The 27,763-nt window shown below is 39.5% G+C and overlaps 1 protein-coding gene across 1 annotated transcript in view; it reads right to left on the bottom strand.

Moving 5' to 3' along the window:
- Positions 1–4,815: 4,815 nt before the first annotated feature.
- LOC124155861 (pancreatic lipase-related protein 2-like) overlaps positions 4,816–27,763 on the bottom strand; it is a 60,796-nt gene continuing 37,848 nt past the window's right edge. The window contains exons 2-7 of the mRNA XM_046530014.1: positions 22,421–22,577; positions 17,864–18,039; positions 15,570–15,878; positions 12,584–12,781; positions 7,499–7,673; positions 4,816–5,689 (exon numbers count right to left, since the gene is read on the bottom strand). Of these exons, the coding sequence (XP_046385970.1) occupies positions 5,629–5,689; positions 7,499–7,673; positions 12,584–12,781; positions 15,570–15,878; positions 17,864–18,039; positions 22,421–22,577 (1,076 nt within the window). The 3' untranslated portion in view covers positions 4,816–5,628. The remainder of the gene's footprint in view (positions 5,690–7,498; positions 7,674–12,583; positions 12,782–15,569; positions 15,879–17,863; positions 18,040–22,420; positions 22,578–27,763) is intronic.

The following is a 27,763-nucleotide window of genomic DNA, read 5'->3' as shown; positions in this document are numbered from 1 at the left end:
TAAGTAGCGGCCTAAATATCAATTAAAAAATTACATAAGAAGAAATAAGCGTCCCGGTCAGAGTGAAAACCATTGGAAAAAGTGGACTTTTAGATAAATAATCTAAAAGATATCATAGTCAAAGAAAAAAGAAGGAAATGGAACTAAAAATACGATCGAGGAAGTTAAAATGACCATTTGATGCCGATGCGCTCAAATAATCAATCGACTAGGTATTGCCCAAAATTTGAATACCTACCTTTTTCTTTTTTTCTTTTTATCGAAGTTCTCAAGCTGCCAAGATGTACTACCATGTACTACGACACACAGTATTAGTTAATCATTGACAAAGTTCTCTTCTACCAGTGCTGATGTGATTTATCCATCATTATAATTTTGTAAGACAATTTTTTTTCCAAGTAGTTATCAGCCTCTTCCAAATACTGCGCCGTAAAAGTAGATCGCGCGGATCGCGTTTCATGTCCAATTAGATTAAAAACTAGACGTTAGATGGCAGAAAGTGCAGTATAACTGCGCGTAATTGTAATTTATGCACTTCATCAGTTCACGATTGGCGGCTTGTAACAATTTGTACTCTGCGAGTGAGGTATATTTTTGAATCGCCAAGTGAACTCATAAGAAATATCGTGGAAAGTTCGTGTTAAAGTTACCCTATTGCGTGTCAGCAAGCATTGGACAGTAATTTCGGTGCGGAAATAGCCGTTAAAGTGTGAAGAGCCTATAGTTCGACCCGTAATCTCTCCTCCACTCGGTATAAATGGTCCAGGCTTTGTTACCTAATTTCGTGGCAGTTTTGCTGCGTTAGTAAAGTCTTGCGCTTATGGTTCAGTTTCGGTTGAATAAAAAAAATTGTCGTAGTCTCTGCAATTCATTATCAGTGACAAGGGTGCGATGTTTGCCGGTTTGTAAGGACCACATCATGGAGGACGTATCCATTAGACTCCCTAATAGTTTATTCCGTTTATTCCAAGTCGCGCTATAACCCTCTTGAGATGGTGTCAATGACCAGCCTTATTTCTTGCCTCATCTCCGAAGTTGAAATGGTTGAATCTACTAATCTAATTGGTACCAGTTGAAAACATGGGATTTGCGGGATTAAACCTGTGACGCGATGGAAGTTACTGTGATGTCTTGCTGCTTGGTCGAGGCTGGGCTTAAGGTAAGTTCGTTTCAACCAATTTGTCATTAGCAGTAGTTGACCTGCTTTTAAACCCAACCTGTGTTAATTTTTTATATTTGCAATGCATATCGGGCTAAGGTAGATAATATTGGCGTTGGTCAGTGGGGTAGCCAGGAATTTTGTTCGGGGGGGAGGTCCAAAACCAGGGGGAAATATGTTAGAAGAACAGAGTACTAAGTGACGGGTTTTTAACTAATGTCAACACTTTTTATGATCGAACTTCATTTTTCAAAGAAATCGTTTGTAAATTCATGATTTTTCAGTTATTTGTTTTCTTTCATGAAGAGAAGTAATTGTGTTTCCATATTTCGGAGGGTGGTCCGGACCTCCCCCTCGCTCTACGCCAGAGGCGTTGGTAATTTGTTATTCATTTCGCACCCCCATGTTTACGGAAACAGCAACCACATGGGTGAGGGGGTGTTGCAGTAATCCTATCGTTAGGTTGAATAAGTATCTATCACCCGACCCGCAAATCCCTGTCTAATCATTGTACTTGGAATACCTATCTGAGCGGCCGTTTTATGCCAGGCAAAGTTTTTTAAGGAATGTAGATAAAGTGGTGTTATATTGTTCACCATTTATTAATGATTATGCCTCCTATCCAGTGGCGCCGACTCCATGGGGCCTGACGGGGCCCGAGCCCCCTCAAAAATTCGTTATGGGTGTGAGGAAAAAAATGGCAGGCTTGTCGAATTTCCCCGGAGTATCGAGATTCGAGTTGTCAGGGTTCTAATTTTGATCATATGATTCTTCTAAAATGCTTTAAAAAACTTAACTAAAAAAAAACTCAATACTTAAAAAATTTACCGGGGCAAGATCCCCGGTTTGGGCCCCCCAATGTTTTTTGTAAGTCGGCATCCTTGCTCTTATCCAATTGGATGAAACTGAGGGCTCTGATATGTACCGCCTGTGAGTAGCCATAGCGAGCGATAGAGTAATGACTCCATGCATGAGTGGCAAATGAAATGGCAGTAAATTCTTCTCGGGTTTTCATGCGGGTAAACTCCTCGATCTCCATCGCTGCCGACGTTTCGATGGAATTCTTTTCATCGGCCATCGCTTGAAGAATTTACTGCCGCCGAAGTGAAAGGGAAAAAGTGAATTCCTTGCAAATTAAATGTTCGTCTACGAGCTATCTGATAACTCTTGTAAAGCTCATTAGAATTATTATTTGCAAAACAACCTAGGCTAGCCACAAACTTCGAGCATGATGCGATACTTTCCTAATTCCGTCATTGTTTATTAAATGCCCGCTTCATCTCGTGAAAGAAAATAATGCCTGCTTTTATTTTATGTACACACAAATGTTGCTATTGAAAAAAAAGGCGATCAACAAACTCAGTATTTTTATTAATATATTATAGCTACCGCTACCATTGTGCGAGTAGATGTATTTACATATTTATTTTATGTAAAATAAGGTGAAAATTAAATTAACAAACTCATCACAGATGATACATAAATATAACAACATTTTACAAAAAATATTAGATACAGAATTAGCACCAGTTTCAATGGCAGTGACTAGGACGTAACAACAATCAAATTTGACATAAAAAAGCCATTTTTGAAGCTATGATATGTCATTTTTAACAGAATATGTATTGTCATAGGAATAAAAGTTTCATCTTTCGAGCATTTTATATTTTACTTTTTTTAGTCCTCCTTCAATTAGGCAAAATTCGACGTAAGATGCGTTAAAATTTTAGCCTGTACAAACTTGGAACGGTTACCAAGCTACCCTATGCCATTCAAGTCAAGTGAAATTACTGATATAGCCTTCTGTCATGTCTAAAATGAACTCATTCCTCCTGGCAAGAAGATGGCTTCAGGGCGTTGGAATTGCCTTAGATTATGAGGAACAGTCGAAGTTTTACCATCATAGGTGAAATGATCTTTGGCTTTTGTTCTTCCTGGGTTGAATTCCTCTTCCTCCTAGGACACTCATTCTCTTTCATTGAGGTTTGTAGTTAGGATAAGGGACCTTAGGATAAGCGATAGAGCGTGTCGATTCTGGGGTTCTGTAATCCCGATTTTAACTTTCGTCTCGATAGTGTATGAGTTTTTCGAATGAAATTTTGTGATATTGGTACATTGTGTTCGCCAATTGGAGATGAACTACCTGCGATTAAGCCTGTGTTTACCTTTCGAGCCACACTCGTTGGCTTTTGTTCTTCTTGGATTTGCCTCCAATTTCGCTGGGAACACACCAGAGGTTTGAGGTTCAGGGTACAACTTCATCTGTCTTCAGAGTGCGCGTCGAAGTCCCTCGAGCAGTCGTATTTTGCCTCTTATCGTAGTCTACTACTCACTCTATCATCACTCACCTCAATGACTCACCCTATCATCTTGAAATTTTAAGGGTTTATATGGTAAGCTCTATTTAACGTTTGCCTTTATCTCAAAAATGAAAATTTTGAGATGCAGGCAATTTTGATCGGTCTGCTTCCAGTGAGGTAGCCAGGAATTTCTTTTGGGGGATGGGGGGCTGATACCATTGGGGGAAGTTTTTGAGAAACAGGGTACTAAGTAGAGGAATTTAAACTAATTGGAACACTTTCTTAATCGAAAAAAACTTCTTTTGTCAAAGAAATCTTTTGTAAATTCATGATTATTTAATATTTTGTTTTCTTTTATGAAGGGAAGTAATTGTGCTTTTATATTTTGGTGGAGGTTCGCACCTTGCGGACCTCACCCCTAGCTCTGCCACTGTCTGCTCCACATACCCTTAACATTTCAAGGTGATACATTGAGTTTTAAGTGAGTAATTCGTCGCGAAAGAATACCAATCGAGCGAGAGTGATGCATCCTCTTAGCGGGACAATTTTATCGATTCATTTATGAAAATATTTTAAATTATATGACTGAATCCTGATACTCTATTTGACGGCAATCAAAAATCGCACTTTCATCAAGTACTCATCAGTGAATAGAGTTTTGTGATCGTCTGTCTTATAAATGAAGACTAACAACCTTTGTAAATTTCCACAGATTTTTTTATTGGTTCGACGCGTTTCCACGCTAAGGCGTCATTCTTGAGTACAAAAAAGAAAGCTTTTTTGTAATATAGAATAACGACCTCGAGTATATAACAAAAGAGGATCCTCAAGTCTGCCTCTGTGTTTTCAACCCCCGCGCATTTGAATGGCTTTACAAAAGTCGACACGCTGTGATCCGAGTTTCACAGGGAGATGAAATGTAACTAAGGGCGTTGACCGAAATGTATGAATATGATGATATCACAATTGCCGGCCTCGGTGGCCGTGGAGTCAAGTCCTTGCTTGTCAAACCGTCGGTCGCGGGTTCGAATCCTGCCTGGGGAGGTGGTCACTATCCAGAGCATGGATATTTGTGTTATGCTTTGTTTATTCCGCCGTTGTAAAGGCCTCTATGTGATGTTTACGAGGAAGTTGGAAATAAATGAAATGAAATTAATTATCTATCAAATTCATAACTTTTCAATGCTATTCCTCGCAATTACAAGCATTACAAGGCAAAATAATGGAAAAAAGTGGACCGCATTGTACTCATTACCTCGCCGCGGATATTTTTGGTAACCGATTAAAATGCGGCCGAAATGGCAGCGGAAATCATCCTTCGATGGGATTGTATTTGGCCCCTTTTTAAGCAGTCCCCGTGATGAAGCATCAGCGTCTAAACGCGTCGTAGCAATTGAAAATTCTGTGGAAATTTACAGACGTTGTTTATTAGTTTATTCAATATGAATATTCACCTAGTGAAAGTCGAATCTATCGATTTCGTCGTTCAGGTGATTCCTATCCTCGTCGCTCTACTGCGATGGCATATCTATACACTCGAGTTCAGGTAGGACACGAAAAAGGCTTAAATTTAACGCCGTTCTCTAAGGTAGGTTCTCTTAATAGGTCCCTTACATCCAATACAATGCTATAGTCTGATTTCAGCCTCTATGGGACTTCACTTAGCAACTTCATCCACTCCGCAGAAGGCGCCAACCTACAATTTATTTAATTAAGCTAACTCATTAAGTGAAACTTAATTTCCCTGATGAAATGCTCTTTGGCTAGAAAAACAAAATTTGTCCATGCACATCATATCAAGGAAAATAATTTTATCTAATGCGGTTTTCTTAAACTAAATGTAATGGAGGTCTCGTATCTACTGTGTAGTGGTGTATGGGACGATTAGAGTTCCTGAATCGCTGCTGAAGTGTAGCTATACTATTCATATCGACGCATGGGAAATGTTAGAGGGGCCTGTCGAAGTAAACCCTATTGTCAACGACTATGTTTAAAACCCTAAGAAAGTCTTTTCGATATCCTTCATCACATCAAACAGAACGATGCACTCGTTTTTCCTTTGTCACGTATCCAGGGATGTTTTGCAGCTCTCCCCCTTTCTCCGAAGTAATCGCTTTCTTGGAGTCGTTGTTGCCTTGGAGACATTTCTCGTCCTAAGGTAATCTAAGGCTACAAGGGCATGGAGAAGGGAGGCTCGGGATACGTCTTAAGGTAGTACTTTCCCCTTGCCCTGCAAAGAAAATAAGGAGTGATTAATTAGTTATATTCGGATTGGAAAACGTAGTTCTGGTCAGATTTGATATTATGCATGCCCGATAACCTTTCCCTTGGGCTACAGCCTTGTCGCCTTTTCACGATGGAAAGGCTTGCGCATTTCTGTGACCCCTAGATCTGCACTGGCAGGATTAGTGAACAGGAATGAACTTATGAGAGGATCATAGTGTAAGAGATTAAAGAAAAAGTTTGTGAAGAGTTTGATTTGGAGTGTAGCACTTTTCGGTGCGGAAACGTGGACACTTAGGAAGGAGGACGAGAGAAGACTGAAGGCGTTCGAGGTGTGGGTGTGGAAAAGAATAGAGGAGGTGAAGTGGACGGAGAGAATGAGGAACTACGAAGTGCTGGACATGGTGGGTGAGGAGAGGCAGCTTTTAAATGAGAAACGGAGGAGACAAGGTATTAATGAAGCGAGTACTGAGTAGGTAGGCAATGTTGAAAACACTATTAGAGGGTAAAATGTTGGGTAAACGAGGGAGAGGGAGGAAAAGAATAGGAATTTTAGATAGTATGATAGGGAGTAGGCCTTATTATGAAATGAATAGGGAATTGCGTGATGGAAGGGGAGGCCCCCTGGAGTCTTCTTAAGTACTCCATGGAAACCCACCTTAATCGGTAGAATACTTAAATGATAATATCTAAAAAAAGGATGCGCGTAAAATTAGGTGTGGTACATCTGCAAATAAAAAATTACCCTCTAATTTCTTAAAATTTACGAAATGCATGTAAATTAATATATTTTCACATTAATTGTCATGGGAAAAATTTCCCGCGCGACCGGGAACCGAACCACGCTCCTTTATCTTTCAGGGCCATTGCGGTGACCAATAGGTTTCACAATCCTTATAATTGCAACAGCATCGGCGGTAAATGTGTTCTAGATATATATGACCCCCGTGCACGACATGAACAAAATTTTTAGGCCCATGGGATGGACCGGAAGGGCCTAACTCATAGTATCACGAACCTTGGCTTAATTAAAATCCGAAGATTTGAGCGTGATGGATCGGAAGTTTTACAGACTGAAATAAATTCTTGCAATTTTCCAAGATGATAAAATTTGTTATGACCAAGGTTCCAATGTTACTAAATCATCTTCACTTACTTGAAAACATTGAATGTAATTTATTTCAGCTTGTTAAAATTGCCATCGGAATTAATGAGCGTGGATAACTTTTCCGCGGTAGGTTTAAAAATACATCACATTCATATTTTCGCATTTTCCCTCTCATTTGGGAGATTTGGATTTTGTCATGGATTTTGCAAGAGCTAGTCTCCTTTTAACCCTTAATAAAACCCAATTTCCTTGGCAAAAATCCTTATTTAAGCCAAGCGCTACCTGCTAGCAGGGTACTCTGCTACCTGCTAGCATCCTGCGTCTTATCAGCGCTCAAAGCCTCGCCCCAAGGTCACCTCACTTGCGGCAGCGGGAACCAGAACGACGCGTCGTCGCACAGGGTTTTTCCCAGCATTCATACTTAGCCGTCGCGTTTTCGCGCGCTTGAAAATTTTCACTTTTATATTAATCGCGAAAAATAGATATCGTCATTTAAAAATCTAAAAGCGTAAAATACGTACTCCAGGAGTAATAATCTTTCGATTTAGGCAATAAAAAAGTAATAGGAAACCACCTTATTATCATTGATTGTAAAATGTTCAAGTTTTCAAATTGATAAATCTTTAAATTTGATTTCTCCCAGAATCAGCTCTGGGTTAGAAAGGGTTATTTATATAACTTATTTATAACTTATTTTTTTCGCCTCACCTCCTCGACGCTCCAACACCCATGTACTCGGGTCCATTGTTGGCGTCGTTCATGAAGTGGTCGCAATCTCCGTCGTTGAACTTCTTGTAACTGTCACACGGCAGCGATTCGAAAGACTGCTCGTTCAGGATAGACTCTGAGAAGAAGCGCCAGGCCCTCCAGTGGCTGCAGACCACTGAAATTGTAAAAGAAAGTAAAATTTTTAAAAGCGTGATCCACTTAATTATTCTGAAAATATGACGATGTATAATGTATTAATTATGATGTTTATGAGTAGAGGAACGTGGTAGTAGGTTGAGCTTAGGGATCGAAGGATCTTGGGTTCAAATCCAGAGTGAATTCTTCGGACATCCTAAATTTGAAAAATCTCTTTGAAGTTCGAGGTGGTCCAAGGAAAAGTAATGTCCCCCTACTCTGAATGTGTGAAGTTCAGACATCTGTGACCTAGTCCGGGGCGAACGCTTACTTTAATGTGTCCTAAACAACCTTTGGTTGAATTAGTGATTGAAGGTATGAGATATCAAATCCTGCGAAAGTGTTCTTAAAATTGCCAAAAATTGCAGCATAATTGAGTGAGTCATCAATAAATTTTTACAATGTCCATTACAAGAGGCCAATAACACCCTTGAATGGATGGTATTTTACCGCAAGTGTTTTATGTTTCTCTTTTTACGGCTAACTTAACGTTTTTAGCCTGATTTTTCAGTAGATATCTTCCCTTTCAATATTTTTAGAATCAATATCTAATCCAAAGTTGATTCCCGTCGATTCGTAAGACTTTCTCGCAGCCGAGTACTGAAAGATACTGAAAGATAAGAATTCCACCTATTCCGCTTCTTCCTAGGATTCGTCGGACTTCAGGTTGCATGAGCCGTTTTAGAAAACGACCTTCACAGAGATGTCAGGAATAGTTTTTGTAACGTAAATGAGGATATGCCATGTCAAATAGTTGCATACGTAAAGTACGTACATTCAAGTTCTAAGGTCGCCATTTTTTTTTTCTCCAGACTGGAAACAAATAGAAACATGTGTATTGTTTTTCTAAGGAGTGCGCACTTTTCGTCAATACCTGAAAGAAATGGCTGAACTGTAAGACATATATAGATAGAATTTTTTCGGCAGCAACTAGAATGAAAACTGTTTTAGATACTGGAAATGACGACGTTTTTCTCACACGAACTGCGTGCAATCATTCTTTTCTGCACTCGGGTGGTGTGACATCAGTTGAAGTTCATAGACAACTGAAGGAGATATGTGATGATACGGTAATGGATATGTCAAAATAGCGTCAATGGGTGCTATAATTTAATGAAGGTAGAACATCGAGTGACAACAAACCAGAACAATGAAGGCAATTTTCCAGTGGTCAAAACAGACTCCTAAAGAAGCCTTCGCCACGGCCATGGAACCTCGGTGTCGACATGGTAAAAAACGTGTACGTCTGCAGGAATATTACGTCGAGATTTAAAACCAGTTTCATAGTTTTCGGGTGATTAGCTAGTTAGAAAAAAAATCGGAGGCCTAAGAACTAGAGTACACCTCGTAGATTACAGTCATTTTTCCGAGTTTGACACCTTTCCAAGGAGTTCAAGTTGGATTCCAAATCTCTTTCCAGTTGCTCTGCTCTTCATAGCGTCCATTAAAGAAATGGGTTAGATCCTCCGGTGATGGCGTTCTAAGATTTTTACGGCTCTCATTGCCTACGATAAAATATGCAACGAAGGCCGTCTTTTCATGGCTGCTCATAAAGTTAGTTCTAACCGTTTCTTGTCGCGATGAGGGGATTATGACATTAACGGTGAAATGGTTTCAGGGTGAATGCTTTCAGGTCACTTAGACATAAATGCGGTTTCTATGCCAGAGGGGCGATTTTCTTTCATTATACAAAAGATAGCATTCATTTTCATCCAGTTATCATCTGATCGCATTTGAAAAATACCGCAGATGAAATTTTTCAAATCTTCCGCAGTTGGAATCTGCAGAAATTTGAAAGGTTCTCTTCTCCTTATGGTTTATAAGAGACTTCTCTTTTCTCCCTTTCTTCATAGCACTTCCCCATTACATAACTCGGTCGATCCATTTTATCTTCAACATTCTTCGGTAACATTACATTTTGAATGCTTCCACTCTTGACTTCTCTGCTGCTGTCAACGGCCAAGCATCGCTCTCATGGAGCAACATGCTCCGTGAGTAGCATCGGATGAATTGTATGTGTTGATAGATTCATCTTTTTGTCAAAAGTCGTCTTCGCCTCCGCCTTTCAACTAACTATAATTACATTACGTAGACCTAAATTTCCTTCCATTTCCAGTAGACTTTACGACAACCGACTCCGAGATGGAACATTTCAAACTCGGGTAGGTACCTATTTATTTACTTGTTGATATCATTTTGCATATAGAGCCGTGACGCCAATTATAAATAGAAAGTATTAACAATACAGTAAATTAGACAAAATACAATGATAATATAAAAAAGTAACAAACATTAAACCATAGGCGAGAGGAAAAAAATGGACAGATGGGACCAGTGGCGCAGCGAGGAGGGGTTTGGGGGATAAAATACCCCCCCCCCCCCCCAGAACTCAGAGAAATTTTTAAATTTAATCCATTTTACTTGATTGGATAAATATTACCTATGGAATAGTGTAAATATTTATAACATTTTCCTCAGGGAGCCGTAAAACTCACCATTTTGAACCATTTATCATGAATGTTTTCTGGGGGAGGGCACCCGCACCTGTCGTATTACATATCCCACAGTATTAGTTGCTCCTAAAACCCCCCCTAGCCATAATTCCTAGCTGCGCGCCTGGATGGTAAAAGCTTGTACGGTGAAATTGTTGCAAGACAAGTAAGAAGAATCGATTGAAGGAGGGAATGGGTTTAGAAGAGAGGAGATGCGATATACGAGGTGTATTCTAGTTATAAGGCCTCCGGTTTTTTTTCTAACTGGCTAATCACCCGAAAACTATGAAACTGGTTTTAAATCTCTACGTAATATTTCTGCAGACGTACACGTTTTTTACCATGTCGACACCGAGGTTTCATGGCCGTGGCGAAGGCTTCGTTAGGAGTCTGTTTTGACCACTGGAAAATTGCCTTCATTGTTCTGGTTTGTTGTCACTCGATGTTCTACCTTCATTGAATTATAGCACCCATTGACGCTATTTTGACATATCCATTACCGTATCATCACATATCTCCTTCAATTGTCTATGAACTTCAATTGGTGTCACACCAACCGAGTGCAGAAAAGAATGATTGCACGCAGTTCGTGTGAGAAAAACGTCGTAATTTCCAGTATCTAAAACAGTTTTCATTCTAGATGCTGTTACATCTGATATCTGTCTTACAGTTCAGCCATTTCTTTCAGGTATTGACAAAAAGTGCGCACTCCTTAGAAAAACAATAGACATATTTCTATTTGTTTCCAGTCTGGAGAAAAAAAATTGGCGACCTTAGAACTTGAATGCACCTCGTAAAGATGAGCCCTTGATTATTGAAATGTAGGGACTTTGTAGATGGATAATTATTTATTTATTTAATTCAGTCCAAAAACAACACGAGGCCAATTAAAGAAGACCGAAGAATAATTTACTATTACTAAGCAAAACGTAACCAACAACGAACAAAATAATATTCAACACTATTTACAAATAAATGACAGAGAGTAGTAGGCTTCATCGGGTGGTGCTAGGAGTAGGGGGAAAAATGACGATAGAAATGGTGCAAAATGGATGAGGGATGAAAAAAAGGATCAAAATCTGGAACACAGGACAAATGGGGAGAGAGAGAGAGCGGGTGTATTGAGTTGGCATTCTAAAATTCAACAGAGAATATGGTTCAGGGCAGTCAGAAGTCGGGTTTAAGAAATGATGAAGTAAGTTCAACCGATTCAGACGTGATATAGTGGAAGTTCGACGTATTGAATTGACAGGTAGTTGCACCTTTCGACAGTTATTTAACCCATTAATCCCCAGCGTTGCGTTAACGCATTATTATTGAATCCTAATTCTCAGAACTATTTTCTACTTCAGAATAATTTTTTCATCTATTTACCGACTTTTTTAAGTGTCTCTATAGTTCTAATTTTGTCATTTCCACCAACATTTTCATTCATATAATTGTATTTTTATGACTGATGGCGTTTGGCATAAAAATCGGTGCGCACATACGAGACACCCTGGGAAAAATGACATAACCCAGCATGTCCGTTGAAAGGCGGAATGGGGAATTTCCTATGAATGAATACTGATAACTCCCGGCGAAGATGTCGAGTGTGCAAATCAAGATAAAAAATAAAAGGTGTAACCTAAGTTTTAAAAATAACTGCTTTTCTATTTATTTACCGGAGTTTTCCCAGCGTTGCGTATACGCAGCGTTATGAAAACCATGTGATACGATGAAAATATTTTTATTCCAAAAATTCATCTTAATTAGACCAAAATAAAACGGAAAATGCGATAAAACCGAAGTTATAAACCTTGATTACAGTCTGGGTAGTAATGGGTTAATGCGTTCGACACGTTTCGGCTCACAGCTTGTACCAGATGAACCGAAACGCGTCGTACGCATTACATAATTGTGGATAAGTACAACTACATTTCATATCAATTATGAAGTAAATTTAAATCCATATTTAATCCAAGGTTCTGTGGAATTGATAAGGAATGAGAAGACACCATACCATCAGGGGACGAAGAGGATATCTCGGTATCTTTTTGCTATGACAGTCAGTCAGACTGTAGTTGGGCCGGTACGGCGTACCCCCTAAAATCCAAACTCGTTATAAGCGTACCGGTTAAACTACCTTTTTAAATCTGTAAAAAAATAGCCCTACTGTAAATTTTCCATTGGCTTTTAGAAAGAAAAATCGGAAATGATTATTTACTTATTCAGAGTTATCTCGTGGCACAACTTGGAACTAATATTCGAGTTTGAGTTTGGCATTTCAATCGCGGCCGGAATAATAAAACATGTTCACTGTTCAGCTGTCGGCAAATTTTGGTGAGTGCCGCCTAATTTTTTTCCCCAGCTACAGCACTGGGTGCAGTAGTATTTAGCACAGTTTTTGAGTACTCACGTGGGAATAGTAAGGAGCTGCATCCCGGCTGGACGCTCTTTCCTCCGTTGGGGAAGAAGTCGGCGTGTCCGATCGCGTATGGCACGCCGTATGTTCCGCCGCTCGTGTGGATCACGTCGACGAACTCGGCGTCCGACTCGTCCAGCTGCTCCGACTTGGGACCCAGGATCTCGATCAAAGGGTAAGCGGGATCGAGACCTAATTGACATGGGGATTGAGAAGAGCATTAGGGCCATCGTGATCAGCCTATAGTTTATTCACTCTGATTCAGAACGCAGCATGTGTATAAAGAGAGTGATATTTTGTTCTCTTTCTTTTTTCTGGTTCTCTCTTTCAAATCATCCGTGGTAATGTAAATCTCATTCATATGCTGTGTCTCATAGCGACGAGTTCAGGATAGGGACAAGGCGGGGGCTAGGTAGAAGGTCTGGAGGGTAACCTCCCAGCTGTAGTGGGTATTTAAGAATTCACGAAACTTTCGAGGCTTTTGTCTCATTAATAATTTTCCACAGAAGAAACAAAGCGGCGCACGGAAATATCCGTGAACTTTTGGGTTTTCGAGGCTATCCTCTCCTGTATATCTATGGCTAAGTTCTAACAACACGTATCTCAAAATTTGGCCGGCCTGAGTTAATATCGCTAATACTGTTAATAAATAATAAAATTCAAGAAAAAAACAACTCTTTGTTTGCAAATGTATGCTTCTTTTTCAGTTTTATGCATTTTTGGTTTTTAATTTCAATCAAAATTATATAAAATAAAAATAAATTGTTTTCTCCTGAAAAGTTGCGATTTTTGAAATACGTGTTGTTAGAACTTAGCAATCGATATATTCCACAACTGAACAAAATTACCATTTTCTCTTACGTAAATTGGATACCCCGGGAGAGAGAGGGAAGGGTAATGGTATCTTATAAGTAAACTATTGAAAACATTCGATGGTGGGCAAACTTTAGAACTCCATGTTTTCCAGAGGGCTAGTAGCGTTTTCCTACTGTGAAAAATATTACTTACTATGGGCGCAAAAATGATAGAACGCTGAACTTAAGCATTTGTCTAAAATCCTACCGAAGGTCCATAGGATCATGTCATATATAGTTTTACTCATTGTTTATTCGACTGCAACAATGAATCATTGGAAATTGTTTAAACTTAAACTTTTAGCTTTTACGGTCCAAAGAGTAGAGAAAGAACAGGCGAAAAACTATGAGAACGGCGAAACGGTCATATTCTTCATCTCGTCACGGGAAAAATATTTGATTGGTGCATTTCATTGTATTTTTTATAGAGAGAAAAACATCTTAGAATTACAAATAACTACTTAAATTAAATTTTACCCATTCTTTGATTTCTTAAATGGTCGAAACGTAGATTTAAATTTCTGAGGTGCAGAAAAGAAAATGAACATCGCAGTTACGTATGCTATATGTAAAAATATTTCTAAACTTTTCACGTAAGGAAATGTTTATATTGTTCCTCTTACTTAAAATAAACCAAAAAGACGAAAATCTCCACGCAGCAATGCACTGGTGTGGTGGCTAGAGTGTAGGCTTCACATCCAGTAGGCACGGGTTCAAATCTCGGCTTTGGCGGAGAATTTTCAGATAATAGCCGATCTCTGCTCGCATGTTGTGTGGAGGGTACTTTACAAGTGTAACACCCTGTCCGTCGGATGGGACGTTAACTTGTGGTCCCGCTGGCGCCTTTCGTTAAGAGCAGGCTAATGCAGACGCCGGGTTTCACTCCACCCTTCTTTCCCTCGTGGCAAAAATGGCCTTAGCTGTTGGTCGCATCCTCCAAATACCAGAAAAAGATCATTCAGAAGATATCCGTGCACCAATTCAAAGTTAGCGTGTTATTGAATTACCTTGGGGTTTCTCCCAGGACGTATTTAATGATTGTTCAACTGTGAAGACAGTTGTGACAGTTTATAAGCCTTTCTTTTCCAGTCCAATAATTTTGTTTAAAATTCGTAGCGTGGTCGTAGCTGAAATTTGAAGAGAGAAGTGTTTTCGTTGAAGCGTAGAATGGGCCTTAGTTTTCGAAATGTCATCGATAGAATATGTTAGCAAAACGCCTAGATTCATACAATACAGCAACAATACAACAGTACCGCTATAAAATGGCTATATAGATCCATTTTACGGATAAAGTCTTTCGTTTCTAAGCTCGATTTTGAGCGCGGAAGGGGATATAGTACTGCCCATATAACGCGGCATTTTTGTATCGCGGGCTGCATAAACCCAGTCGATTTATTAGTACAGTCCGGTCAAAGCTCGGTCAAGACCTCGCCTCTGAATGCACAGATCTCCAGCGAATGGAGGGGAAAGTGGCTGTGGTGGTGGAACTTGGGTGGCAAGGTGGAGACCACTAAGTTATGCATAGAGGTTGAATAGAGTCAAGTCCCGTACAAAAATGGAAATTTTAACCTACACCCCCACGTGACCGTACTTCTTCGTAATACACTCGCCCACGCCAAAAGTCAACGTGCGAGCAGGGGTCACCATTTTTTAAACGGATTATTTTTCTATCGATGGTATCTCGGAAACTAAGGCCCATTCGGAGCCTGAACATATATAAACACGCATCTCATAAAATTTCATTTTCTATCACATTGCGCAGTTGCAACGCGATCTAGTGGTGACAGTTGAGTACCTTCCTTTGTAAGAATTATTGAACAATATATTTATTTATTCCTGTATCACCGAAGACAGCACCATTGACCTTTTTATTTGGGGTTTTTAACTTAACAAATAAACTTACACGAACATCCATGCCCTTGATGGGGGCAGCTTACTCATGAGGGACTCGAATCCGCGACCTCATGTGTGGCAGGCAAGGACTTTACCCCATCGCCCGTTACCAAAGCCGGCGAAGCTCTCAGACTCCGTATTTAATTATTCAGGCAATGTTCAGAACTTCTTCGAGGAGTGTTTCTGCGTGTGTTATACTCGAATCTTCGTAGGAGCTGGTGCACTTATCTCACCTGTGATGCGTCCGACCTTCCCGGCGGTCACGTAGTGCCCTGCGATCCCGGCCACTTGCGCGCCCAGGCTGAAGCCGACGATGTGCAGGTCCTTGAGGAAGGCGGATGCCGTGGACCTCTTGGCCCTCGGGATGTCGTTGTCCGTCTGCTTGGATTTTGCCTCGAGGGTGGCCGCCACAGAGTCTATGAACGTGGCCACGTAGCGCCCCACGGCCCTCGTGTTGAGCAGGGCCCACGGGTACCAGGGGCCCGCCGACAGCTTGCGCCAGTCCACCACGATCACGTTCCACTTACCCTTCCTGTTCAGAGCTGACGAAGAAGAAATATATGTACAGAAAATATATCAGGGGGTGAGAAGCCAAGGGAAACAAGTAATTTTTTTCTAAACAGAGTTAGATGCAGGACAGGATGCAGGTATAGAAAACCTACGAGCTCAGCTTGACATTTAGTAGTGCATTTGATTTTCCACTAGATTTCGCCATAGAATAGAGAATCACGCGTATCCCTTAGCCACTAAGTCTTGTATATTTCTTCCACCAATTTCTGTACCTAATTCTGTTTAGAAAAAATATCACTTGTACCCCTTGGCTTATAACCCTCTCATATAAGCTGAAGGGAAAATGGTGGGCATTCATCACGTAGGGACGGGCCTTCAAGTTCTTTGGGGGCAGGCCCTTCCGACACCGGGCTACCGAGGAAGAGATCGGTGGATTGATGCCGCTGGTCGACACTTTGAAAATAAAGTACCTTTAAAACTTTCTGGAATATATTATATCCAATTGAAAATATTTGATGCAAGTACATAGTATCCTAGCATCAATATCCTATAATATTCTAGATGCTAGGGTATATATCCTGTTATTTTTTTCAGACTAATTTTGCGATCGAACTACCAATACTGGGAGTTCTGGACATGAAATCATTTTGAGAGCCAGTGAGCAGCAATTGGAAAGTATGTCCAGGAAAAAATGGCTTGGCATGAGGAACCGTATTCACAGCTATTTGGTTAACTTAGACGTGCTTATATATACCAAGAGAGGGAAATGAAACTGTTTTCAAGGAAACTTTACTATCGGCTAATTCTACTCGTCTTCTGTGGGTTACAGTAGTGAAGCCCCCGCCTCTCAGCCCACCCCTCCAAGATGCGACCTCTCTAAAATCCTTTTAGCCAACATTCAAGATTTTACGCCGATTGCTGTTGGAAATGCGGCTATTCGTAATCTAATGTCCAGAAGGATATAAGCAATGCCTGTCTTCCTGTACTCCTTTTTCACAGATATTATTTTAAGGAATTTTGATTTTTAGACGGTGAAACTCCTTGAATCCTCTCTAACATCCAAAAGCCCACGAAAATTTTCAAGGAATGACTAAAAAATTTAATGATGTTTAGGGATAGAGTAGGGATTTTAGCGGTTTGTGTGGTAGACCAAGCCCTGCCACTGAACGAAAGTTTGCGACACCACAAATTTTTCCCCTATCTGACGTTAATTGGATGAACTTCAGGGGCGTGATCCGGAAACTTAACGTTTCATACCCGATTCGAAAAGGTACGAAACGATGCGATTCATTTCGGATCGGGCCGCTACGAAAATTTTCACTTTGAAAGTTACGGATCAACATGCGCCTTATTTTCCGGTTCATACAGTTTCGTGCCGGCAGGTGCGAAAATGTCCACCAGGGTTAATGTCCACTAGTGGCTGACCGTGTGTCGAATGCAATAGTAAACGGAAGGGCTGGGGAAAACCCGAGCGCCATGTGGGTCAGACTCTTGAGGCGCTCCATTGGATTTCCTATACCGAAGCTGGAGATTTCGTTGTTGGCCTCAGCTTTTATGTTGCTGAGCAACCACCTGGATCGCTTCTGTATAATATTACGTTTTTATAAACTCGCTTTGTTGATCATCTTGTCCGTGTCAAATCTTGAAATTCAATTTTAATCCACTTTCCGATTGGCTATCAAGCTGAAATTTCCAGGATAACTCGGAACCAGATGAAAATGCAATATTTTAAAATTTTTGATATGATTTTAACTGTATATCGATTGTGATTCAGGATTTAAAATGAACTAATGGAATTAGTTCAAAAATGGACACCAAAATCCGAAGGCGGCGCTGCAAACACTTTAAGGAACGAGAATGATAGAGAGTCATAGCAACCAATTTGTTTGCATCGAAGTTCATTGAAAAATTGATTGAATAAATATTTAGTGGACTTCTTTTTAGTTCGCGATGAAGGGCGTTGTTCTTTATAAAAATTTATTTTTATGTATATCTGCCATGTGAGGTCGTGACTTACCGGTGAGGAGTCCTTTAATGGCCACGGCGTCGTATGACTCCAAGAAGCCGTGGATGATGATCATGGTGGGGAGGGAGGAGTTCATTTTAGCCACCGTGTCTCCGATCCTCTCCTGATCCACTTTTTGGAACCTCTTCTTGGTCTGCACGCTGCGACCTCTCGACCTCTGCTCCACTCTATTGGAAGTCGTCCACCACGCGTCCAAAGAATCGCATTTAGGGAGAAAATTTATCAAGTTAAAATTGTGTGTGTTACATTCTGCTAAAAAATTTCATTTCGCAGAGCACTCGAGTGGAAGTAATTCGTGGATTATATAATTCTTACTCGCTCTGCTCGCTGGGGGGGCTCTGCCCCCCCTAGGCCCCCCCGAAAAAGGCCTGCGGCCTGTTATGCTCACTGTGGTAGGTCTTACACTTTTTGTTTGCTACTTGTTACTTGAGGATCGTTTACTTTTAAACTGGCTAGCTTAGGCATAAGCAATATTTCCACTTTCACGTAAAACGAGCGCATGGTACGTAGGCTACAATATTAATGTAAATATTTATAAAGAGAAACGTTTTTCTGAGGGGCTAAAAAAGTAAAATAAATTTCTACGAGTTTCTCTAACTTATTCAATTCAAATACAAAAAACGTTGAGACCACGTTCCACTGTAACACCCAATGCATACGTAATATCATAACATAACGACTTTACGTATTACAATGAAAAAACGTTTATTAATTATTATCCACAAAACTCAACCAAATTCTTGATATACGAATAATATGTAACAGCTGTTCCCCTTCGTAAGCGAATTACGTAGGGACTGAATATCAATATCTAGAACAAATGCGCCTTAGCATGAATTGGGGCTAGTATGACGAATTTTATCGAAATATTATTTATCGTGATCGCGAATGATTTCACTTCAGAAATACCTCTATTTAAAGTTTTAATGAATCGGGATACACAAATATCTCAGCTTTAATATCCAACGCAATGTGCAATAAATCTGATGAGTAACGGATCACAGCCTTTGGTGTACAAGACATTGTGAATGTCAAGATTTCGATAATTTTCACAGTTGAATAACTTAGTCACTCAAGGAAACGTGATTTTCGCAAGACAAATAATTGAATAAGAAATACCTTTATTTGACCTTATCTTCCATATTGTATTATGCACTGCCTATTCACTCCTGCAGCTCACGGATGACATTGTACATTAAAAAGGACATTAACGGAAAAAAAGAACGTAAACAAAAATAAAAAGTTATCACCATCACAAAAAAATGAAAATAAAATCATTTTTACCTACCTATATTTTGTAAGACTTGTTTAAAAGTCTTTCTACTGCAATCGTGTATCGCCAAGAAGATACGAACTATAGCCAACAGCACGAATCATATTTCTAAATTGGCATTTAGTGCACTTGTTAACTTTGAAATTAATAAGCAGCACACTTTCGATGTAATATACCAAAAACAACAACTAATTTCCTACCTTATATTTCTCCGCTTTTCATTTGAATGCGCTTTGATTTAAACAGATGTTTGCTCTTGCGGAAAGAAGACTCAAAGAAATAGACACTTCAAATATTACTTTCTTAATTTCCTTCCTTATATTTGTCAGTTTTTCGTTTTAATTCCTTTATCTTCTTTCCCCATTTAGCTCCTCTTGTTTGCATAAACAAATATGTTGCTATGATTGTTCGCTTGTATGACTGATGCGCCGCACTGGGAATTTGGTGGCCGTTTTTTGAACTAATCCCCATACTCAATTTTATATGAATAGACAGGTAAATAATTGTAAATTTTTTGTTATCATAATTTTTCCTGGGGTTTCAGACAATTTTAGAGGGGGTCTTCATTAGACTTTTTGTCGTATCTCTCCTCGTTCACCCCAAACATTTGTATGAGTGAGTGAATGAATGAGTGGTCGTTAGGGGATTTTATGATATATAGATTTATTTTTTTAAATTTATCTTAATGAACCCAGAAAATAGTACAGTGTGGAAAAAGTCTGAGGTTTTCCCGGCGTATGGTGATGTTGAAGTTGTTTCGGGTTTCCCACCGGATGAGGTTCTCTGCCGACGTTTCGATGGTCGTGTCAAGCCCTGATGACGATGGACGACACGACCAAGCCCCGATGACGATGGACGACACGACCAGAAGCCCTGATGACGATGGACGATACGACCATCGAAACGTCGGCAGAGATGGAGAACCTCATCCGGTGGGAAACCCGAAACAACTTCAACAAGTACAATGTGGCCTTAACATAGGGGGTGTCAACAATTAACAATAGAATAACGCATACGTCCATGCCCTGGATTGGGGAAAATAATTCAGGTGGTAAACTTGAATTAGTTTCAGGTTCATAAACCTTTGGTATGGTCGCGGGTTCGATACTTCATTTGTCTTGCTCTGAAAATAAGATAGTTCTAAAATTGAGTGCCCTCTAGTCTCAAGAGTAGAGACCTCTTAAACTAATTTTATAGTAACAGGCGAAACATGATGGAACTCCTTCATGATAGTTCATAAAGGAAAGGCAATTCCAGGTTCCAAAATCTTTATTATCATCAGGCAAGTATCATACTTTTTCCCGAAACCGGTCGTATAAATAATTAATTATGGAATCTACCATTGTCTCTTCTTTCGGTACGACCTCTTATACAGATGCCCAGGATATTTTCTTAATTTAATAGAGAATCCCACCAGAATGCTTGTCTTAAGAATATTCTTGTTTCGCAAATGGAAAGAAGCACGATTGAAGTGTCAAGAAAGCACAAAAACTTAGCATGATAAAATAACTCCGATATACTAATTTGGTAGACATATACAAATGATTGCTGAAACATTCAATATTTTCTTAAACACAGCAAGCTTCAGAGGCGACCGCTAGATGACGCTAGTTGGGATTTTGTCAGATGAGGAGAAATTATAATATCTAGCTGCTCCTTTTAGATGTGAACATTGAGGTTGTTTCCATCTAAATTTAAGAAAACTTTTTATGATGTAATTTTGAGGGGTTTAGCCAACAAAGATGCTTTACATAATCATTTACAGTTGTAGTCTTAAAAAATGTGACCGTTCAAAATCTAAATTTGGTGTACTAATAAACGGAGAGCCTAACTGGAAGTACTAAGAAGTCAGCAATTGAATAATACTATTTGTCGGGGAAGCTTAAGATCTCTCTTATCGTGAGCTATCTACCTTGAATTATATCAGATTGGATAATTGATGCAGTTGAAAGGACAAAAATGGACATCAGGAATTTTTATCAAGATTCGCTTCGATGTTATCAATTTATTTTCTTACTTCCATTGTTGTGTTATTCCTGGAGATTCTGTTTGAGCCGCTTGAGATAAATCCAAATGCGAAAACTTGAGGAAGACTTACTTGCGTCAATTAATGCTCATAAATATCTCGAACATTGCCGCTATCCCTCGAGTATTTTCTTCGCTTGGAATAATATCGCGTGGTTCAAACACGACCCCCCTATTCAGGTTCAGGGACTATCAACCAACCCTCTCTCACCCATCCTCATTGACTACCGGTATGGATATTTTAATCAAAAAGGATTATTTGAATATTCAAAGGGAGCTTAATTTGAAAATTATTATCTGCCCCACTGTTTTTCTATTTATCACTATCATGAAAACTAATAATATTTTATGGGCAAATTTCGTGGATTACCTCCACGATCCCGACACCTTATGTTACCCCTTCCTCCAGGAAACCTCGCTCTTCCCCTTGTTCTTCCATTTTTTATTCTAATTTAGAATGGAGTTTTTTTTCTGTTGCAGTCAATTTTGCATAGCATTATCCGCAATATTCGACGTATTCAGTGTTTAAGAGGACACATCACGTCTACTCGACCGGTCGCATTTTGTCTTTTTTCGTGACGCATTACCTTTTTATACTTTCGCTGTCACCCTGGACGGTGCAGCGCTTATAGAGTGAACTCTTTACATTTTCGTGTGTCTCAAATATATATAATAAAATGCTAAGTTATAATTTTCAAATATAAATAATAAAATGCTGAAGTAGATTTTTAAAATTTTATATGCAGTAAAACGCTGATAATAGTTCACTCTGTTCACCATGAAAATTTCTGTGTGGTAGTTTAATTTTAAATTAAGTAAAACGCGGTGAAACAAATACCGGTCGGGAGGGTAATGGGTCCCTGACAAACTCCCATCACTCAAGTCAAGTAGAGTCGTGGTAAATATGGAAGCAGAGCGTGCTCAATTTGAAAAGGAGAATCTGTACCATTGTCTATATTGCACAGATGTTCCAACAAGAAGTTCTTTTTGAAGCGATTGGAAAGTGACTGTTGGATTCAGAATAAAATGGAATGGAATTATATTTGAAAATACATCTAAACGATTCAAAGTGATTCGGAACGATTCAAAGCCTTGCCGGCTGTACAAATATTGGCTTTCGAGTTACGGTATTACTACAACTTTACCGGTTGTCCAAATAATGTCTTTCCAGTTGCAATTTTAATTCAGCCTTACTGATTGTACAAATATTGCCTTTCCAATAAGAATCTTAATGCAGTTTGCATTCCTACCGGTTGTATAGATGAAATGTGACGTAGCCGTCTTCTTTGAGCGATCGGGCGTTGACGGTGTCCGGGTTGACACTGACAGGTCTCAGGCGGAAGAAGTAGCCCGCCAAACCGCTTATGCCGGAGTTCTCCTTGCTGTCTTGTCCCTCAGCTGCCATCACTGTGGACAAATGGAAGGTCGCCAGGTTAAACGTAACGTTTCGGAAGTCAGGACACTCACAATACTTTAATACAGCAACCTCTCTATAATCACTTCACCGGTCAACCTAGAAAATTCTCGGCTCTCTGATCGAGAAACAGTTGACGTTTTTTGCATTTTAGATGAGTTGAGCACCGCCTTAGGAAATGTAAAGCGTATTAAGGTACTGAGGAATACAAGCACGAATATATATTTATACGAGATGTTTCAGTAGGGATCTGCAATACTTCCAGAGGTGGTAAGGGAAGCTCCTTCAAGAATTTGTCGTACTGTAAACATGGGGTTGCGACTCCTTAGTTCCCGAGCTCTGCCGAAGCAAACATTTTTGGATGCACTTTGAAATTGCCATGAAAACGGTTTTTCTTGGTTATCCAGCCTTTTCGACATTTTATTTAATATCTTCACTTTTAAGGACATTGTATAATTAAGGTTGGACGAAAATGTACGATTAAAAACGTCTTTGATTGCGCAATCATATTATTGATATTCGTTCAAAACTCTCGTTTAATTAAGCTCAAAGAGTAATCGATTCATAGGCGGATATAGGGGGCACGTGCCCCCTCCATGACCTTAAAAAATATAGAAAATTTCATTAAGACCCTTTATCATTGCGTTCGTTTTGTATTACGAGGTAACCTTGTGCCCCCCCACAACAAATTCCTGGACACGGCCTTGATTTTGCCCCCCCCAGAAAGAAATCCTGGATCCGCCCCTGAATCGATTCGATCATTCTCAATTTCTATTTCATCGAACGAGCGAAGGAAGGGTTTCCCTAGATTATTTGACTCTACCTGCCTTATTGTTGGCATGTGAAAAGTTTTCGTTCGAGATACGGCGAGAGCCTGGGGTCCACATTTTGGCATTATTGTCGAGAACCCTCGCAGGGTGGGGGCTGGATGTATTCAGGCCTCACCTCGCCGAAATCGCAACGTGCTAAGATTCCGAGACCTACAGGTGGGTAATCATTGCTGTGGAGATTTGAACGGCTGCCTCATAAAAGAGTTTAGTCCCTATTAATAATGAAAAACACTTTGTTACTTCCACAAAATTCAAAGTTTCTATTTTATTACCGGTTTTGGCTATTACACCATTTTCAAATACATACAATATATGGTGGGGGCAGGTATATATATAGTGGTTGTTAATGTGGGGGTGGGGGAAAAGGTTTGGATTCAAGCTGGGACTGGCAAGTTACCAATCCCAGCTTGAATCCAAACCTTTTTCCCCACCCCCACATTAACAACCACAATATATATTCCTGCCCCCACTATATATTGTATGTATTTGAAAATGGTGTAATAGCCGAAACCGGTAATAAAATAGAAACTGTGAATTTTGTGGAAGTAACAAAGTGTTTTTCATTATTAATATGGAGCCCTTCCACCACGTAAATGCTTCAAGTTTCGATTTAATGGAGTTTAGTCCCGTTTGCAACAACTTCCAAATTTCGATCTTTTTTTCATTCCTCATCTATCCCGAACCATCTCCTTCGTAATTTTTCTCCGACTCTGCGCACCACCCTATGAAGTCTACCATTCTTTGTTGTTTTCTTGATAGTATTGTTGAATATTATTTTGTTCATTTTTGTTTATGTTTTCCTTATTATTAGTTAATAGTTTTCTTTGTTATGGCGAGTCTTCTGTAGCTGGCCTCGTGCTGTTTTTGGACTGCATTATATAAATAAACAAATTTAATTAATATTTTTTAACTTAAGAACCAAATCAATTATTGGAAAAATGGAACTTAGATGGCCTAAGAGAGTTTTTTATGTGTCCCCAAGCAAAACTATCACCCTTACTACTCGTTAATTTCAAGAGAAATCGCAGTTTTTCTCAACAAATGAATATCCTAAGTCAAGTTTCGCTAATTTTTTATCATTAGGCGTTCTTTTTGACTTTTTAACTCCGCAGTGACGTAGGCCTGGATAAGTCGTTCATAAGGCTGTACTATGCTTTAAAAAATTCGCCGAGCATCTACCATTAGATGTGGTACAGATAAAGAAATTCATTATGAACCATCAAATTTAAAATCAAGGGAACAGGTGTATTGATCCGATATTGTCGGCGAAAAGGCAGAGTTACAGGTGCTTATTTGATTCTCGGTGGTTAGTTATGTTTATCGGGTCCATAGTACATACTATTTTATGCGGGGAGATCCGATTTTAATGTTAGCTGTTGAAGGTTAACGGATTGTAGTGGCACCTGCGGGCGCCATTGACATACTTTTTGCGAGAGTGATAAACTTGCCTGCCATTCTCTCAAACAAGATCAAGTCATTTCGCTCGATTCACGAGGATCGAAAATTTTATCCCAGATTGTTTTTCCATAAAATATAAAAAAAAAAAAATTCTTCTATGACTTTCTTTTTGCTGTGGCTCAATTTTATTAGTCATTGGAGATAATATATTTTTTAAAGATTTTTAAAATATTTTTTCTTCACAACTAATATTCTTCCACTTTTCTGTGCGCAACAGTGATGACCCGCTGTCGATCTGGTACCGAAGGAGCGCCCGAATATCTCCATATGACTATAGTTTTATTCAGCAAGGGATTAATTGATCTTCAGTCTTCATTCTACCTCTACCAGGTCAGTAGTTCAGCTATAGCCGTTGTTTCGGTCACTGGCTTTTCATTCTTCTTCAAATCGGCCGATTTAAGTTTGTCTGTTGATGAGAAAGGCTTTTCAAGAAGGTTATTCCCGGGAAAATTTGAAAATGGTGGTGTAATATTTGCAAATGAGCGTTGTAATTGTCTTTTATTACAGTTCAATTATATTTTATTTTTTTATGGAAAATTTTATTGTGATAGATATATATCATCAAAAAATACTGCCATTTGGTAGGCCAATACCTTCTTACCCTCTCAACAACTCCACTCATGGATTGAGGCTAACGTCTTCACTATGTTGTACGTAATAATAATTAGTTAGCGCGTGAAGGGTTCATCTTTGTTTTGCTATAATTGCTTGATGCTTATTCGGAATTAGCGAAAAAATGAAAATATTTTCGGTAATGGTTGTCGTATCATTTCAATACTTGCGATTCACCTCTATTTATAATCTAGTATTTATGATTCCGAAGGTTCTGGGTTTAATCTATGCTTTCTATTTTTAATTATATCTTAATGTATTCAATAGCACACTCGCCTAAAGTGAGCATTTATCATTCTTCAAGATAGCTATAATTACATCAACAGGATTGGCTAGGAGATCGGATTGATGTGGTGGCTAAAGTGTTGGATTCCCACCCCATGGGCTCGAGTTCAAATCCCGGCGGTGGCAGAGAGCATTCATAGACTTCCCGATCCCTGCTTGAAGTGTGGAGCACATTTAAAGATCAACACTCCGTCCGTCGGCTGGGACGTTAAGCCGCGGTCTCCTTGGCGCCTTTCGTTAAGAGCAGGCTAATGCCGACGCCGACGATGTGGGTTTCTCCACCCTTCTCTATCTAACCTTCCCTAATGGCGAAGATGACCTCAGCTATCGGTCACCTCCTCCAAATACCATACCATACCTGAATTGGTATAGTAAAATTGTCGGAAATTGAAACTAAAGCCTTCAGTAATGCCAATTTGCTGGTATTTCATATCCTCCGCATTCCTTGTCACTACTTGCATTTTTGAGATATATTTTTTTTCTTCGTGGTATGTTTTTTTATACCGAAGATTCATTTCATTTCCTCCATTTGCGACATTCCTGTTATGAATGCCTCTTAACAATGCCGAACGTGATCTTTACTTGTCCACCCTTCTGCTCCAATACTAATAGCCATGCGTGCCTTGGGGCCTATTACGAACGAGCGGGCGGTACGCTACCGCCGGGCGGAGTTTTCGTTCGGTATACGGTATCATACCGCCCCTTGCGATTACGAGTGGGACGGTCGGAAACTCACCGCCGGGCGGAGAGTACGTGTCAGGGGGTCGGTAAGGAGCGATGCGGCGGAAGTGACGTTTGTATGAAAAATTCTGAGCTCCTTCAGCCCGAAAATGGTGTAGCCAATGGCAAGGGCGTGCGGTGTTCCAATTCCGCGGCAACTGTTCCTAGCAGACGAATATTTCGGCAAGAGTTGTTGGCAGTCTATAAAGACAATTAGTGGTATTTATGGATTAATAAGGATGTGTTCTTCGTTAATTCACCTTAAAAGTTTGACAAATGAACGAATTTTGCTCCTCAATTCTTACTTATAGGATAAAAGTTGAATAAAACAATAATTAGCAGTGACTTGCGGAAGATATCATCAAAAAATCACGTATGAGCAGACGCAGGTAGTGACAAATTGCGTGGCAGACCATCGAAAAATTACGATAGAAGTACTTTTAGGGCCAACGGGCAAGGTGAACCACCAATTCCATTAGAGCTTTGACCGAAATGTCCATTCTTAAAAAATATATGAAAATCCACCACGAATACTTAGCTGGAGAGCCTTAATCACAGACAATATGACACTCAACATCTGTGAAATGACAAAATATCTGTTTGTCATTGCATTCCTTCTGCATTCCTTTCGTGTTAGTAACGGGGTTTGGAAACCTAATGCAAATTCAGAGAACAAGAAAGGCACTTTTAAAAATAATGAAAAATAACTTTTTGGCTGCTATCTATGAAAAGCAATGGAGAATTAAAAAACACAAGATATTCACTTCTGGTTAAAATAAAATTTTATTTCAAAATAATGTGACAGAGTTTCACCATTTCTTTGGTTTAATCACGGGTACACAACCACAGCAAAACAGTCTGCCCACAATAAACATGTGAGATCGCGAATCGGTTCCTCGGCAATCACACACACAGGCTACAACTTATTTCAATATTTCAGGTAAAATCCACAATCGATACAAGCTCACACCATTATAAATAATGGTAAACAGGCAAATACGATCATAAAAAACTGGAAGTCACTACCATTCTTATATTCATCACGTAAACATTACAATCAAGAGCTCGCTATGATGAAAACAACTATATAATCACTGATTTTAAGCCTCACATTATCCCACGCAAGTGGCACAGGTGACTTTTCTCACTACAATTCCTTGGTACGAAATTGATATACTAGTATATAAACAAATTTCACACATGACTTTGAACTTGATAGCTTGATCGTGAAATGTTATCTCTGCGGTGAATGACGAAGGTATAAACGCCACTGA

The sequence above is a fragment of the Ischnura elegans genome, chromosome 3, assembly GCF_921293095.1.
Source record: "Ischnura elegans chromosome 3, ioIscEleg1.1, whole genome shotgun sequence".
Classification (NCBI taxonomy): domain Eukaryota; kingdom Metazoa; phylum Arthropoda; class Insecta; order Odonata; family Coenagrionidae; genus Ischnura; species Ischnura elegans.
This window is presented reverse-complemented; position numbering and strand designations above follow the sequence as displayed.